General features: G+C 39.0%; 1 protein-coding gene across 1 annotated transcript in view; it reads right to left on the bottom strand.

The window, feature by feature from the left end:
• Window positions 1–14,309: 14,309 nt before the first annotated feature.
• Window positions 14,310–15,770, bottom strand: part of si:dkey-106n21.1 (solute carrier family 23 member 2) — a 52,072-nt gene continuing 50,611 nt past the window's right edge. The window contains exons 10-11 of the mRNA XM_053630698.1: window positions 14,604–14,699; window positions 14,310–14,500 (exon numbers count right to left, since the gene is read on the bottom strand). Of these exons, the coding sequence (XP_053486673.1) occupies window positions 14,310–14,500; window positions 14,604–14,699 (287 nt within the window). The remainder of the gene's footprint in view (window positions 14,501–14,603; window positions 14,700–15,770) is intronic.

Below are 15,770 nucleotides of genomic sequence, written 5' to 3' on the forward strand. Positions count from 1 at the left end.
ACGTCTCCTCCCTGCGAATCTGATACATTTCCTGAGATAAGGAAGTGACCCAATAATTAACCCAAGCAAAAACATGATCTTATAACTCAGGAAAAGTACTTAAGTGTTTTAGATCACAATGGGAACAAACACAGAATCAGTTTCTGTTAATGAATAAATATGATAAATGAAAGGCTGAAAGATTTACAAAAGATTGTGTATTATAATTTTTTACACCATTCCTTGGTAGCTAAATATATTAAGAGGTCACATTTCAATCACAGGTCAAGTCTAGTCTAAATCAAAACAGATTTTTTTTTTTTGTCCTAGCAAAGTTCTTTCCTGGTACATTTCTCTTTACTAACTCTATGGAATGTTCTCGTGAGAATGTACCATTTACCATGAAACGCACAGCTAGATGTGTCTTTAACCTGAAACTAGGATGGCTAAATATTAAATGTCTTACATCTAAACTGCTTACTGTACATGAAACTATAAGTGAAATTTGAAACGTTTCATCTTCATTAAATAGAAAATTTAAAACATTACACAGAAAATTCAGAGTATTAAAAAAAACTTTTGCAACTGTTTGTATTAATATGATTTCTGTTTTTTCATTACTTTATTAAAACCATTATTATTCAGTAGTTAAATTTACAAATATACCATTTTAAAGGCATTTATAATGCATAATAAGCACTTTTTCATGATTTCTTAACATTTGCACTATGGAAACTGCATCCTTTGCTTTCACTTTACTTAAGGCCACAAATGATGCATTTATAAAGGATAATAATTGTGTTATAACTCACAATAATTATGTATAGGGCAGCACAACATACCTATCAACAAAAATATATAATAATTCACTTATTGGACATAGAAATAAATCTGTATTACTAATAAGTCATTACATACATGTACTACATGATAGTACGTACAGGACGTGTCTGGTGTGAATTGAGGGAAAGATTGGGCCTGAGAGAGAGAGAGAGAGAGAGAGAGAGAGAGAGAGAGAGAGAGAGAGAGAGAGAGAGAGAGAGAGAGAGAGAGAGAGAGAGAGAGAGAGATCAATATCAATGCATGCAGCTGAAGTAGAATTTTGTGGTCAGCACAAAGTTCTAAGGTCTCTAGTTTCCCTAATGATTTTATACAATTGTTCTGGTTAAAGGAAACTACATACATCAATGCCTTTCACAAAGTTGAACTCTTCACTCTTAACAGTTCTTATTTGCTGCTATGAAAAACCTGGCAAGAGTAGGTAATGGCTAGTCTCGTTGTGCCTTCATAAATAATGCGCTGACAGGATGCAGCCTTCCAATGAGCCGCTTGTGTGTGTTCTTATTTATGAAGCCTGATTTATTACATTAAGTAATACCGCATGGCAGGTGGTAGAAAGAATGAGTGCGTTAGTGAGAAAAGGGGGAAGACAGTGTCTGGGGAATGTCTACTTTGTGTCAGAGTAGACCACCTCGAATAAAACAAAACAGCAAAAACATTGTGCAAAAAAAACAAAAACAAATCACATGATATTCACTATTCACTAAGGTACTGCAATATGGAAATGTTTAGATGCCTTTATCCAGAAGTGCTTTATGGTGTATATCTGTGGTCACTGTTGTGGATAAATCCACCTTCTTAGCCTAAGTCAAAAACTTCAGAGACAGAGAGATTAGTAAATGTCAAAAAGTAAATAAACTTTATTGAAAACCAATAAAGTATGACAGTCTGCAGAAAGTCCGAATTATGCAAACACACACAGCACTTTATATACCTTTCTCCACAGCGTAGTCATTGTAGGTGGGGTTTTGCCTTTCCTCATTAAAACAGACCAATCTTCTTTGCCACAATTAAATATTCATGTCTGGGTGTTATCTTAAATTTGTGGAGCATGCACAGTTAGTTTTTTTTTTTTTTTCTCAAAACAATTTTCATGAGGTCATGGTTTCTTTTTTTTTTTTTTAAAAAAAGGTTTCACACAGGCTTGTGTGTCCTGACCTTGATCCACACTCACCTTTTTTTAAGTCTTATCCTAGCTCGTTAGTTGGTATCGGGCCTCAAAGTTAATTGCTTCTGTGGAGGAAGATAGAGGCTGGTACAATTATTGTACAATAAGACACAGAGTTCAACCAACTCAATCCACACTCAGAATATAGTGGATCCAACATTGTTCTATGGATTTAGATTATGCTTCTAACTATTGATTATACATATAGGTTATGCTTTTTAACCAATATTGATTATTCGATTATGCTTAAGTAATCATTCTAAATGTTGGTTTTACATATTGAATACACTTCATTAACATATCCAAATGTTAGTTACACATATTGATTATGCTTCATAAATATTTTCAATATCACCAACCCTGTTCCTGGAGATCTACCTGCCTCCAACCATAATCATGCCAATCTGACCATCTCATTATTGCCTTAAGAAGTTCTTGATCAACTAAAACAGGTGTGTTAGAATTTGGTGGGAGATGAAACCTGCAGGAAGGTAGATCTCCAGGAACAGGGTTGGTGACCACTGTTCTACATCAACAAATGTTCGCTCATGCTAGTTAAATACAGCATTTAAGGGTCCAACTAACTAAAACCCTGTAAGAGAAGAGCTAATACTGAAGACTGCATGACTACTAATGCATGGAAGTAAATTGGTGCAATAAATGTGCAAAATTAGAAATCTGTGTATTACACTAAAGATGTACCAGTTCTTAAAGAGCACTCATGAAACTTCTTATATAGATGCTGTGATACAGCAGCATTTAGAATGTTTTTGTTGCTGTCATGTACCGCTGATCTGTATAGCCTAGTGGGATTGGAAAGTGATGTGTAACCCGCAGCTGAAAGTGTTCTTTCACACAGTGCTGGTCATTCAATTTTTATTAATAGCTTTTTTCTTTTCTTTTTTTTTTTTTTTTAACAATGTCACAAAGCAGTTTTATGGAAATCCAGATATGGATTTAGATTGAGATACCTATTCTGTCTTTACGGAATTCACTCTGCTGCATTGCAGTTTTACTTAGCTTTAAAGAACAAAAATAATAACTGTGGCGTTGCTTTTGGTGGGAGTGCGAGGTGGGATTCTCATAAACACCTCTACACTTCATGCCAAGTGATATCAAAGTGTTAACAATCCATCCATCCAGGGTCAGGGGGAGCCTGGAGCCTATCACAGGGGACTTGGACACAAGGTGAGGGAAATCCTGGATGGGGTGCCTACCCATTGCAGGGTACAATCACACATCCATTACCACAGTACGGACAATTTGGAAATGCCAATTAGCCTATAGGGCATGTTTTTGGACTGTGGGAATAAACCGGAGTACCCAGAGGACACCCTGAAGCACGGGAGAACATGCAAACTCTGCTCACACAAAGTGAAGGTGGGAATCGAATTAGAATATAGCTTTATTTAGTCTGAAATATTTTAAAACTTATAAAGCAGCTGCTTTTATTCCACTGCCCTGATTAGATGACTAGTCTATGCAACCCAAACTAAGTTAGTACAGCAACAAAAACTGTACACGTCAAGATTTTAAAAAATGTATTTAGTGCTTGGTTAATTGCTTAGTGAAGATGTGGGTGTTCAGTCTTTGTTTGAACACAGTGTCTCAGCTGTTCTTGGAAGTGGGAAGTTCATTCCACCACTTGGGTGTGAATACAGAAAAGAGTCTTGATGTATGTCTTCCTTGTACCTTGAAGGACAGTGGGTCAAGTCGAGCCATGCTTGTAACTCATAGGGAACATGGTGCAGAGCAAGGTTTGATAAGGCAGGTGGGGGTCCAGTCTTGGCTTTGCATGGAATCATCAACTACAGGAAGCTAGTGGAAAGAACACAGCAATGGGGAACTTGGAGAAAGTCTTGCAGCTGCATTATAGATCAGTTGCAAGGGCTCAGAGGAAGAGTTGCAGCAGTCCAATCTCAAGATGACAAGAGGCTGAACAGAGCACCTGAGTGGCCTCTGTGGAGAGCAAAGGCCAGATTCTCTTGGCGATTCTGCATGACCAAGTCAAGTTGGTTGTCCAGAACTACACTAACATTGTCTGGTGATGGAATCTGAGGGTGTTCCAGAAAGTTGACAAGAACTTGGTGTGGGGGTACTGCTTTAGGGATATACACCACCTAAGTCTTGCTGGGAATTAGTCTCAGCTGATGGTTTTTAATTGATTGACCCTTGGAATTGTCAGTGAACAATGTTTTGCCCACTGTCCAAGCTCCAAACTTGCAGAAACCAGACTCCACATTTTTTGCATTCTGTCATAAAATTAAAGCTGCAGTATCAAACTTTTTTGATTAAAATGAACAAAAATCAATTATTGAGCAAGTAAAACATGTTCAAAACTGTCTCCTTACCTTACCCTGGTTCACAATGGTAAGCTTGTAATAATGATTTATAATTTGAGCTGTCGGGTCGGATTTTGTGGGAAACGTCAGTTTGACGTCATTTGCGTGGCCTTTGATGTCACCACGCCACCACATGGTTACATCACATCTGTAAACAAAAAGAAGAACTACTATATCGCATGTGTGGAGGCTGAGGATGGTGTTGTGTGTAGCTTGTCCTTACAAGAGTTGCTTAGAATTTAAACTTGTCATCTAGATGGTTGCTTTTAATCTGGATAGTTTAAAATCTGGGTAATCAGCTACTGTCAAAACCAAGAAGCCTTGACCTGCGGAGAGCCTGCAGTCAAAAAGGGAAAGTGCTTCTGATCCAGTGCTACAATGAGAATAAATATCGGCATGGCTTTTGAGAGGTGGCGAAAACTCTGACATCTGAAGGGATTGAACAGTGACACAGACGTGGCTTTTTTCTAAAGAACAGGAAATACATTTCAGTGGTTCAACAGGTAGCTAGCTAACATTGGCACACTTGTTCACTTGATTCAACTAGGTATCGGGTTTTCTAGGTTATTATTTTTTGTTATGATCAGTGTGGTAAATTACGCTTATTTTTTGCTAGCTATGAGACAGAGCAACTCACCTCTATTCCAAGAAAACCATATCCACCACCACCTCCATTGTCAAGTATTGGAGCTAATATACAACACGTATGAATACCTTAAACCATCAGCTTCATCTGCGCAGAGGAGCAGTGCCGAAGCACAACCCATGTAAAAAAAATAACTCAGCAAATAACAGTAAGCCATTTTAGGTTTCAAACAGAGATAGCGATAGAGTCAAAAGTTCAGTACTGCAACTTTAAATAAACTGTAACCAATGGTCCATCGTAACTTACAGTAAGTCAAATGAGGCAAATAACAAATTTGGAGTTGCAATACGAGGGAATGGGGTGACATTCTGGTACAGCCTTTAGTGTTGCTGCCTCACAGCTCCAGGGTCTCTGATTTGCTTCTGAGCTTGGTTTACTGTCTGTGTGGAGTTTCACATGTTTTCCTCATGTCCACATAGGTTTCTTTAAGGTTCTCCGGTTCTTCCTCCTATTGTCCAAAAACATGCCACTAGGTCAAAAAACATTGCCCCTAGGTGTGAATGTGTTTGCATGTGATGCAACGAGGTGGACTGGTTTCCCATCCCAGTATAGACTCTATATCCACTGTGACCCTGACCAGTATAAAGAGCTTACTGAAAATGAATGAATGAATGAATGAATGAATGAATGAGAGGGAAGACAGTCAAGATAATAGCTTTTCAAATAGCAAAGCTGAGAAACTCATCAAATTAGACACTGGGAGGATGAGAGAATGGTAAGATCTAGATTCTGGACCTAGATCTCATTTAAAAGTGTTGTTAATGCAAATATTATCCTTATTTGCACTTTTACCCTGTAATGACAACCATTATCAGGGCAGTAGTAGCTCAGTGGTTAAGCCATTGGACTACTGAGCAGAAGGTCATAAGTTCAAATCCCAGAACTGCCAAGCTTTCATTGTGGGGCTCTTGACCAAGGCCTTTACCTGCTCAGTTGAATAAATGTAAGTCACTCTGGAAAAGAGCAGCTGGCAAAATTATGGTTTATAACATTTTCAAAACCATAGGGTATAGCTTGTTCTTCTTACACAAAATAGGTCAGTAAAATGTGTAGACACATTTTTCTGGTTGCTAAACCTGAATATGCTGCCAAACTGATGGAGAGAATGGGTTTGCTCCAGTCTAAAAAAAAAATTGTGCAGAGATGATAAGAGGATCATTCAGAAATTTTTGACATGACAGTTAACCTATGACTATTTTGGAGAAAGCACATCAGGTGTTCATTTGTGCATGGTCAGCCAGAACTTGGGTCTCAAATGAACATTATTACCTATGCAGAAATGATTCGTTAACAGTTTCCTACAACTGGATCACTTAATGGCAATATGATCATTACATGTGCTTATCCATGTGGGATCGCAAGACACCAGCTGGTGAGCCTCAGGTCCAATAGAGATAATGCAATATGATGTTCTCTGGGCTAAAGCTGGATAAAGACTCTTTTTACGCCCGAGACAGGAGCATGTTTGGCTGCAATCCAACTCAAGGCTTTCTGCTTTGAAGGGACTAAGACAGTTGAGACAATGTCCCGTGGTGATGCATGCACCACTGTTTGGGTATCACTCTGAGCTCCTGCAGAGAGAAAGAGAGAGTAAATAAGACAAGCTAATAAGGATGGAATAAACTGTTTGTTTGAAGTTGTTTGAAGGAGTCTCCAGTGTCAGTGCTTTTTTATAACAGTTTAATAAGAGTTTATGCTTTGAGGTTTCTCTGAAGCATGACAAGCTGCGTATTTTTACTCTTTTTAACTTTGAGAGAGTAAAAAAGAGAGGCTGATGAGGAAATTACATTGTTTATGTTAATAGCTGCTATAACATAAACGAGAACAGGAACTAACCAGTTTTACAGACATTCTATGTAACTATGTAACTATAGAAGGATATAGAACTATAGAAGGATATAGAACTATAGAACTCTATGTAACTATAGAAGGATATGTAACTATAGAAGGACTATAATGTAACTATAGAAGGGTAAAAAAAGTATGTCATTTTTTAATTAATATATTTTTTTTAGGGCAATTTGCGGTGATATGAGATGAGTAAAACACTTTGGGATGTGCTGTTATAGGAAAATAATAAACTCTGGTGTGGTAAATGTAACAATTTCAGGAACTATGTTGTTAAATGATTAGTAGGAAAGTTTGATGAAATACATCTGGTTAATTATTGAACTGATTAGTAATATATTATAAGTTGTTTTTGTCTGTGTAACCAGCTGAGCTCTTCCCAGCATTCCTGAGAGAAAAAGAACATTAATAATTTCTGATGAATCGTTCTGGCTCAATCAGCTGAGATATCATGAGTCCCATGAGTAGAAATACATTCCTGTTTTTCAACAGAAACATTGAATAAACATAATGCTTATCTTGAGACTGCGCATCCTATCAGATGCATATACATAAATATACGTGAATGCATTGGAATAAGAAGTCTCCAGTTTCTGATATGCTGCTTTAAATTGGCACCATGTGTGAATGTGTGTGTGAGGCCCTGTATTAGACTGGTGTCTCATCCAGGGTGTATTGCCACCTCACATTCCCACCAGAATTCCCGGACCATACTTTGGATGCACTACCAGCACCCTGACCAGGAAAAAAGTTCCTACTGCATAGAATTAGCATCGGAGGTAGTCTGGTCTGATGAATTACAGAAGAAAAATTACTGTTTTCTTCTTTTACAGAAGAAAATGGCTGGGTGCATGTGCACTGCTTACTTGGTGAAGAGATGGCACCAGGATGCACTATGGGAAGAATGTCACGTATCGTGATGTAACGGAGATAAGGTAGGATGCAATCTCAGTATGAACAGTTTTATTTAAGAGAGAGACAGGCAGACAAATCCAAAACGTGATCCACAAACGTAATCCAGTAACATGCAAAGTTCAGGCGATCGGCAGACAGGCATAAAGGGGTGAGGCAGGAATCAAGGTCGCGGTCACGGAAATACAGGGTCGAGAAACAAAACAAGAAACATGAACAATAGCGCGGGACTGGTATCGGAGAAACCAGCGTGAACAAAACTAACTAACCTAAACATGAACCATGAAACATGACATGAACTATGACTATGGTTATCTATAATAAGGACTCTAAACTAAGATACTATAACTCATTCAATATTTCGCGCCGTGTGCTGGGAGGCGCACGGTATATATACAAACATAATCAGCCTTGTAATGGCTGACGGCTGAGGGCGATTCAGACACACATGAAACATCAACCAATGACAGAACGGGGAGGAGACATAACAGAAACATAAACAAATGCACGTGTCAAAATGTCACGATTGTCCACAAGGGAAAAGTAGGTGCTCGCGCACCTGCTCGTGCACGCGCGCTCACATGCTCCACAGCGCGCTGCTTAAAGGGGAACTCGTGACAAAGAAGGCAAGCCAGTGGAGGCAGTGTGATGCTTTGGGCAATGTTCTGCTGGGAAACCTTGGGTCCTGGCATTCATGTGCATGTTATTTTGACACCTACCTAAATATGTTGTGGACCAAGTACACCCCTTCATGGCAACAATATTCCCTAATGGCAGTGGCCTCTTTCATCAGGATAAATCAAAATTGTTCAGGAATGGTTTGAGGAACATGACCAAGAGTTCAAGGTGTTGACTTGGCTTCCAAATTCCTCAGATCTCAATCTGATCGAGCATCTGTGGGACATGCTGGACAAACAAGTACGATCCACAGAGGTCCCACCTCGCAATATACAGGACTTTAAGGATCTGCTGCTAACATCTTGGTGCCAGATACCACAGCACACCTTCAGAAGTCTTGTGGAGTCCATGCCTCAGTGGGTCAGAGCTGTTTTGGTGGTTCGATATTTTTGACTGGTAGTGTATTTAGAAAAAGGAATGCATTTGCCATCATACTGCATGTAATGACCAATTATTCAATTACCAATAATTCAGGCTTTGAAGTGCTTACACTCCCTTAACTGCTAAATTGTTTAGACGTGTTTTGGTGCCTGTCATGTTACCGCTTGAGTCATAAATATCTTTTAGACCTGACGGGTGAACAACAAAAAGATGTTGATGCAATAAATAATTAGTGAGATGGGGGGGCCTTCAACCAGTAAATTCACTTTACAAACAATTAATCAGACCATTAAAGATGAAAAGCAAGAAATCAAACCAAATACCAAATAAAGCAAGCTGGAGATCCAGAAGTCTTAGTGTCTCTAATTTTTCCAAAATGGCCTGTTTCCATAAAAAAAAAAAAGATGCCGACAAGGCTGTTGTGCTTCAGTGAACATGGTTCACCAGTGGCTTAATGTTCTGATTTTAGTCACAAAAGCTTTCCTGCAACACCAGCTGAAAGATGATGAAAGATCTTTCACATGATGAAAGATTTTCAACTTAAAGTGGAACCTTTAAAAAAACGTTCATGCACAAACTATTAATGGTGAAACAAATGTGACAACACAATCATTTGATTTGGCATGACTGAAATATCGTTGCCCTTCATGTCTGTCTGTTAGATAATGCTTTGTCACAAGTGCTTTGGTAAAACAGAGCAGGTTTAGGCATGCGAGAGATGCATATGGTGTCACTTCACCTCAATTTAACCTTCACCATAACATCTCTTTTCAGTCAGTAAAATAGATTAAGATTAGGATTCTTTTTGGACATGTATTCATAGCTGTAGGATATTTCTTGATGTTATTTATAAAAGTCTGGGCATGGATATATTGTATGCTATGTTAGAACATGTGTGTTTGTGATTAAAGAAATGAACAAGACATTTAACAGTACACCTTCAATCAAAAACCACCCACCACAAGGTTCAGCATTTTGAGATGCTTTTCTGCTTTTCTGTGTGTGTGTGTGTGTGTGTGTGTGTGTTTGTGTTTATTGTGTGTGTGTGTGTGTGTGTGTGTGCATGGTTCCCTGCAATGGACTGGCATACCATCCCTAATTTCTCCATCGGGGGATTAATAAAGTTTTATCTTATCTTATCTTACCCAGTGTATATTCTGCTCCACCATGACCCTGGCCAGGATCAATTGTTTACTTAGTTGTAAAGGAAATGTCCCTAAAACGTAAAATTGTACTGAAGCACTTCTTCACTGTCCACTCACTCTCAGATTATAATGGGACTGTAAATGAGTGCTTTGGTAATGTACACGTGTTTGGTGAGACTGTAAGTTACTGTAAGTCGAGATTTGTTTTAGAGTTCATTTTAGCATAAAATGTAAAACAAATATGTTTATAGTGGTGCTCGAACGTTCGCATCTGGGCCGGGACTGCTTGCCATCATTGATGAAACAATGAATTCTGAATTATACCAGCGAATTCTAAAGGAAAATGTCAGGACAGCTGTCTGTGAACAGAATCTCAAGAGAAAGTGGGTCATGCAGCAAGACAACAGCCCTAAGCACACCAGTCGTTCTACCAAAAAATGGTTAAAGAAGAATAAAGTTATTGTTTTAGAATGGCCAAGTCAAAATCCTGACCTGAAAAACACTAACTGAATCATGACTATACCATCATGATTCTATCATTCTACACCAGTATAAGATTTTAATCTGGATATAAAGTAGATCTTGACAAAGAAATAAAAATCTTATATTCTGAATTTGATAAATAAAGCAGGAAGTAGGTGTGTGTGTCTGTTGATCCCTAATGAAAAGCATTATTCTCCTTAAGGGTATCCAAACCATATGAAAATATTGAATATCTCTCATAAGAGATGTTATAAAAGAGCTGATTAACCAAATCAACACATCTTAAGGCAGGTTCAGTTAAAGATTTGTTCCTACTTATAGCAATAGTGCATAATAAATATTTGTACTGTCTTTTTCTATGATTAGTTTATTGTCCTTTGTGAATGTTAACATGACTATAAATTAAGTATTTTTAAGAGATTAACTGACAAAAGCTCATATCATATTACATAATGGATGGATGGAAAATCCATCCATCTTCTATAGCACTTAATCCTTTTCAGGGTCATGGGGAAGCCTGGAGCCTATCCCAGGGAGCATTGGGTACGAGGCGGGGTACACCCTGGACAGGGTGTCAAGCCATCGCAGGGCACACTCACACACACATTCACACACCCATTCATACACTACGGACACTTTGGACATGCCAATCAGCCTACCATGCATGTCTTTGGATAGGGGAGGAAACTGGAGTACCCGGAGGAAACCCCCGCAGCACGGGGAGAACATGCAAACTCCGCACACACAGGGCCACGGTGGGAATCGAACCCCTGCTACAGCTAAATAGATGTGCAGTCTTCCCTCTGTCTCAATTTCAGCAGCCACAACCTCAAATCTTATAAACTCGGATGAGGTTAAGCCTGTCACACAACAGATACTGTCCTCCCTAATGGACATGTACGCTAATGGTCCTGCATTAGAGGTGTGGTCATGGATTGACAAGGGTGCAAGCCTAGATTCTGCTGGTGTATGGACGAAAGGGGGAAGATATGTTGCTCCCGAAGCATTGCTGCCATACTTAGCTCAACAAATCCACAGTCTAGGACATGTGGGTGTCCAGAGTATGGTTCACCGATTTTCTTCCACATGGTGGAACCCTGTTCTGTGCACATGCATTTGATGTTGTGCGACGGTGTGTTCTGTGCCAGGCTAACAACAATGCAGCTGGGGTGCCAACACCTGCAGCTCACACCCCAGCACCTACAGGGCCATTCAAACACCTGCAGGCAGACTACATCACCCTTCCCCCATGTCAAGGTAAACGGGATGTGTTTGTAGTAGTTGAAGAAGTTTTCACGTTGTACACATCAAAATCATTGGTCAAAGATTTCTTCTCTTACTGGAGAATTGCTGAATGCATTCATTCAGATCGTGGAACTCATTTCGCTGCCCAAGTCATGCAGGAGGTAATGAGAATGCTAAACGTTCAATGGAAGCTTCACTGTCCATACAGGCCTCAAGCTTCTGGACAGGTTGAATGTCAAAACCAGACATTGAAAAATCGATTGTCCAAGTTACATCAGAGTGGGTTATCATGGGTGGATGCATTGCCAGCTGTTCTGTGCAGTATTCAATCCACACCCACGAGAGGGGTTGGTCTCATTCATTGTCCTGCTGGAAGATCCAACCATGGCCCATTTTAAGCTTTCTGGCAGAGGCAGTCAGGTTTTCATTTAATATCTGTTGATATTGAATGCCATGAGTCCATGATACCATGTATCCTAACAAAATATCCAGGTCCTCTGGCAGAAAAACAGCCCCAAAACATTAAAGAGCCACCACCATATTTAACCATGGGCATGAGGTACTTTTCCATATGGCTACCTCTCTGTGTGTGCCAAAACTACCTCTGGTGTTTATTGTCAAAAAACCTCAATTTGGTTTCATCTGACCATAGAACCCGATCCCATTTGAAGTTCCAGTAGTGTTTGGCAAACTGAAGATGCTTGAGGTCGTTTTTGGATGAGAGTAAAGGCTTTTTTCTTGAAACCCTTCCAAGCAGCTTGTGGTGATGTAGGTGACTTCAGATTGTAGTTTTGGAAACTTTCTGGCCCCAAGACACAACTGTCACGCAGGTGAGGCTTGAGACGGATGTAATTGCAGTTAAAGTTTTTAGGTAATACAATTGCAGTTATGTCATGGTTAAACTATTTCCTGTTCCTAGCCACCCAGGTGTACAAAGTGTTTTTTTTTTTTGTTTTTTTTTTTAAATATCAATGGGTTTATACTTCAAATATATTTTTGTGAATTCATAGAGGTGCCAATAATTGTTGCACACAAAGATTTGTTTTTTGATAAACCTTTGTTGTGTTTGTAATTGTTTGATATCCACAAGACCAGAGTATTTTTGTGAATTTTTTTTAAACAAAAGATCAAAAGGTTAAACCATAAAAACTATTTTTCACAGCCTTCTTTGCTCATATTTACCAAGGACGCCAGTATTACTGGATGGCACTGTATATTAGAAATATTTATACCACAACACTATTGAATTCTCAATCCTGATTAGTCAGAAGGTGTTAATTAAAAGTGCATTAGGTAAGATTAGTCTTTTTTCAAGATTAGGTCTTTAACAGTTAGGTGGGTTCAACATTTGAATGGTTCCTGCCCATGATTATGAAGCTCTGTCCCCAGGATCTATGGTGGTGTGTAGAGAACAATTTCTATAAACTGGCTGACAGGAGGCGCATCCAAACACAAACAAGCATTATGGACCCAAAGTCAGTTTTCCAAATGTGTTTTCTCAGCAACTTAACACTTTTGCTAAGGCCATGGCTTAATGCATTGTTGTTGTTTTTTTTTAATCATGTTCTACAAATCTTCCTGTTTATTTGTACAAGTAAGGAATAAAAAATGCTTATTGCATCTTTAATCTGTTACAATAGCAGCTCTGATTGTAGTGCAGCTGCAAATCACATTTTTATTGCCATATTAGAATGCGCTCACTCTAATAAGTTATCGTTTCTATATTTACAGTTTAGTCTTATATGTTGTCTTTGAGGAGACTTTTATGTAGCATTTATGGAAGGAGTCTCCAGTGTTAGCTCTTTGTAATAGTGACAGGTAAAGGTGTAATATGACAAGCTGCATGTTTTTCCTATTAAGTGCAAGAGAGATAAAAAAAAAAGGAGAGGCTGGTGAGGGAACAACTTATTATTTTTTTTAAAAGCTGCATTAATGTAAGTTATAACTATGCGTTATCGTGGAAATTAGACAACACTCGCAGACTCGCCCTCTGAAGGTAAAAAAAGGTTTATTACAGAAAGATGGTTAATACAGGATAGAATAAAGCAGGATAGAATAATGAGAGCACTCTGAAGCGCTTGTGCTGAACCACTACTATATATACGGAGCATGACACATTTTTGTGTACTGATAAGAAGCAGTTTGAGGCAGTTCAAACAGGCTTTGTTTTAGGGTCTTGGAAGATGTGCAGACAAACAGAAGAACATGTTTGTGTCTCTGTAAACAGATAAACATTCTGTACTGACCTCAGTGACATGACATGGCCTTCTTAGGCGTTATCCTCAGATGAACATGAACAGAAGCAAAATTATTACAAAGTAAAAATGAATAATTTGCCTCACAGTGTGTAACTATAAATTGATAAGAACTATAGCCATGTATCCACCAAAATTACCCGGAACAATTAGAGTCCTAGGAACTTTTTTCAAGGGACCATTTGGTTCCTCCAGACCTTTGTTATCTGCGTTTCCATCGCGGTCTAAAGTATCGTATAGCAATTGACCTTCTGATCAACTCAGAGCCTTAACCTCCAAGCCACCTCTGCCCCCATGATGATAAAAAAAATCACAGTAAATTGTTCATTGTGTCCAGTAAGCAATGATTACAAAGAGTTTTACATCCTTTTAAAAAGGCTGTAAGTTTTACAGGTGTGCTCCAAGAGGGTCGACAGATTTAACAGATGGGAGGAATGGAAGGTTCTGGAGGAACCTGAATTTATGAAGGAAAGTCATGCAGAAAGGCAGATCGTAACATGACTGATTGCTGAAGATCTCTGAAGTACTGCCATCAATGGTTTTCCTCCAATGCTTTATTCCTCGTTCTTCATCCGTTCCTATAAACATGAAGAGAACGTGAGGACGAGTCAGCTGACTTCTTTCTGTAACCCAACATTAATAAAATTCACGAAAGCTGATCAGGGATACTGTATGACTAACCTGGAATAGTGTTATCCAAGATGAATCCCAAGAAACCACCAATAAACATAGGGGTGGTGAAAAGCACCATAATGAGCTGATCCAGTTCTGTTATACCTGCAAAAACACACGGTGAAGACAAAAGGTTTTACAACACACACTGACACACACACAAACACACACACACACACACACACACACACATACACACACAAAGCCCATGTAATGTGCATATGTAATACATAAATTCTGTGTGATGAAGAAAATGTCTGTGGATCTGTAGATGCTCCCTGATTATCACTCATCTGACCAAGCCTACATGAACTCAGTTGGTCAGGAGTTCAATGTGTCGGCTTAATATGCTAAAGCCAGACAACTGGACATAATGTGCTTAAGTAGTCTGTTTTAAGGACATGTTTGTTTACTGTGAAGCTTTTTCCCATGAAGCACTGTTTGCTAAGAACTCAGAGATTAATAGAGTAGACCTCTGATCATCATGAGGGCACACCAGTGACAAACAGAGGTAACTTTCAGAAAGGGGTCACTTCTACACAGACCGAAATTTAATCTACATCCAGTGAAGTGAAGAGATTATGCTCATACAGAGAAGTTCAAGGAGGATTTACAGATCAACAGGTTTGACCTTAAGAGCCCAGACAATGCTGCTCACTCCTGCAGATAATCCCTGTGTGCACCCAGTGACCCATCATTAGCCGTCATCATCATCATCACCAGAATGGTCTACTGCTGGCTAACAGGCTGGCTCCAGTTACATCATCAAAAGCATGATGGTGCTGCTATTAATACAACAGCACTACTGAATCCTTGAATCTGATTGGTTAATTAATTTTCTATAACAGCAGGTCAGACAGTAGTGTAGATGCAAATCACATGTTTATATTAATGCGCTTGTTCTTATATTAATGTTATCATTTCTACACTACCTACTTATTCACAGGGACTTGTACATCTCGATAGAAAAATAGACAACCTGTGTAAAATAGCAGTCTGTTGACTTTGATAATTGACTCTGGGCCAGCTGGCAACTTCATCGACCAGGAAACTGTGAACCACCAACGACCAATCAGATTCAAGAATTCAACCGCTTGACCAATCAAAGTACTGGACCGGAACTAACTGAAGCGTGACTGTTTTCAAATATTACGATGGTGTCTGTGTGTGTGTGAG

The sequence above is a fragment of the Ictalurus furcatus genome, chromosome 8 (assembly GCF_023375685.1).
Source record: "Ictalurus furcatus strain D&B chromosome 8, Billie_1.0, whole genome shotgun sequence".
NCBI classification, from domain to species: domain Eukaryota; kingdom Metazoa; phylum Chordata; class Actinopteri; order Siluriformes; family Ictaluridae; genus Ictalurus; species Ictalurus furcatus.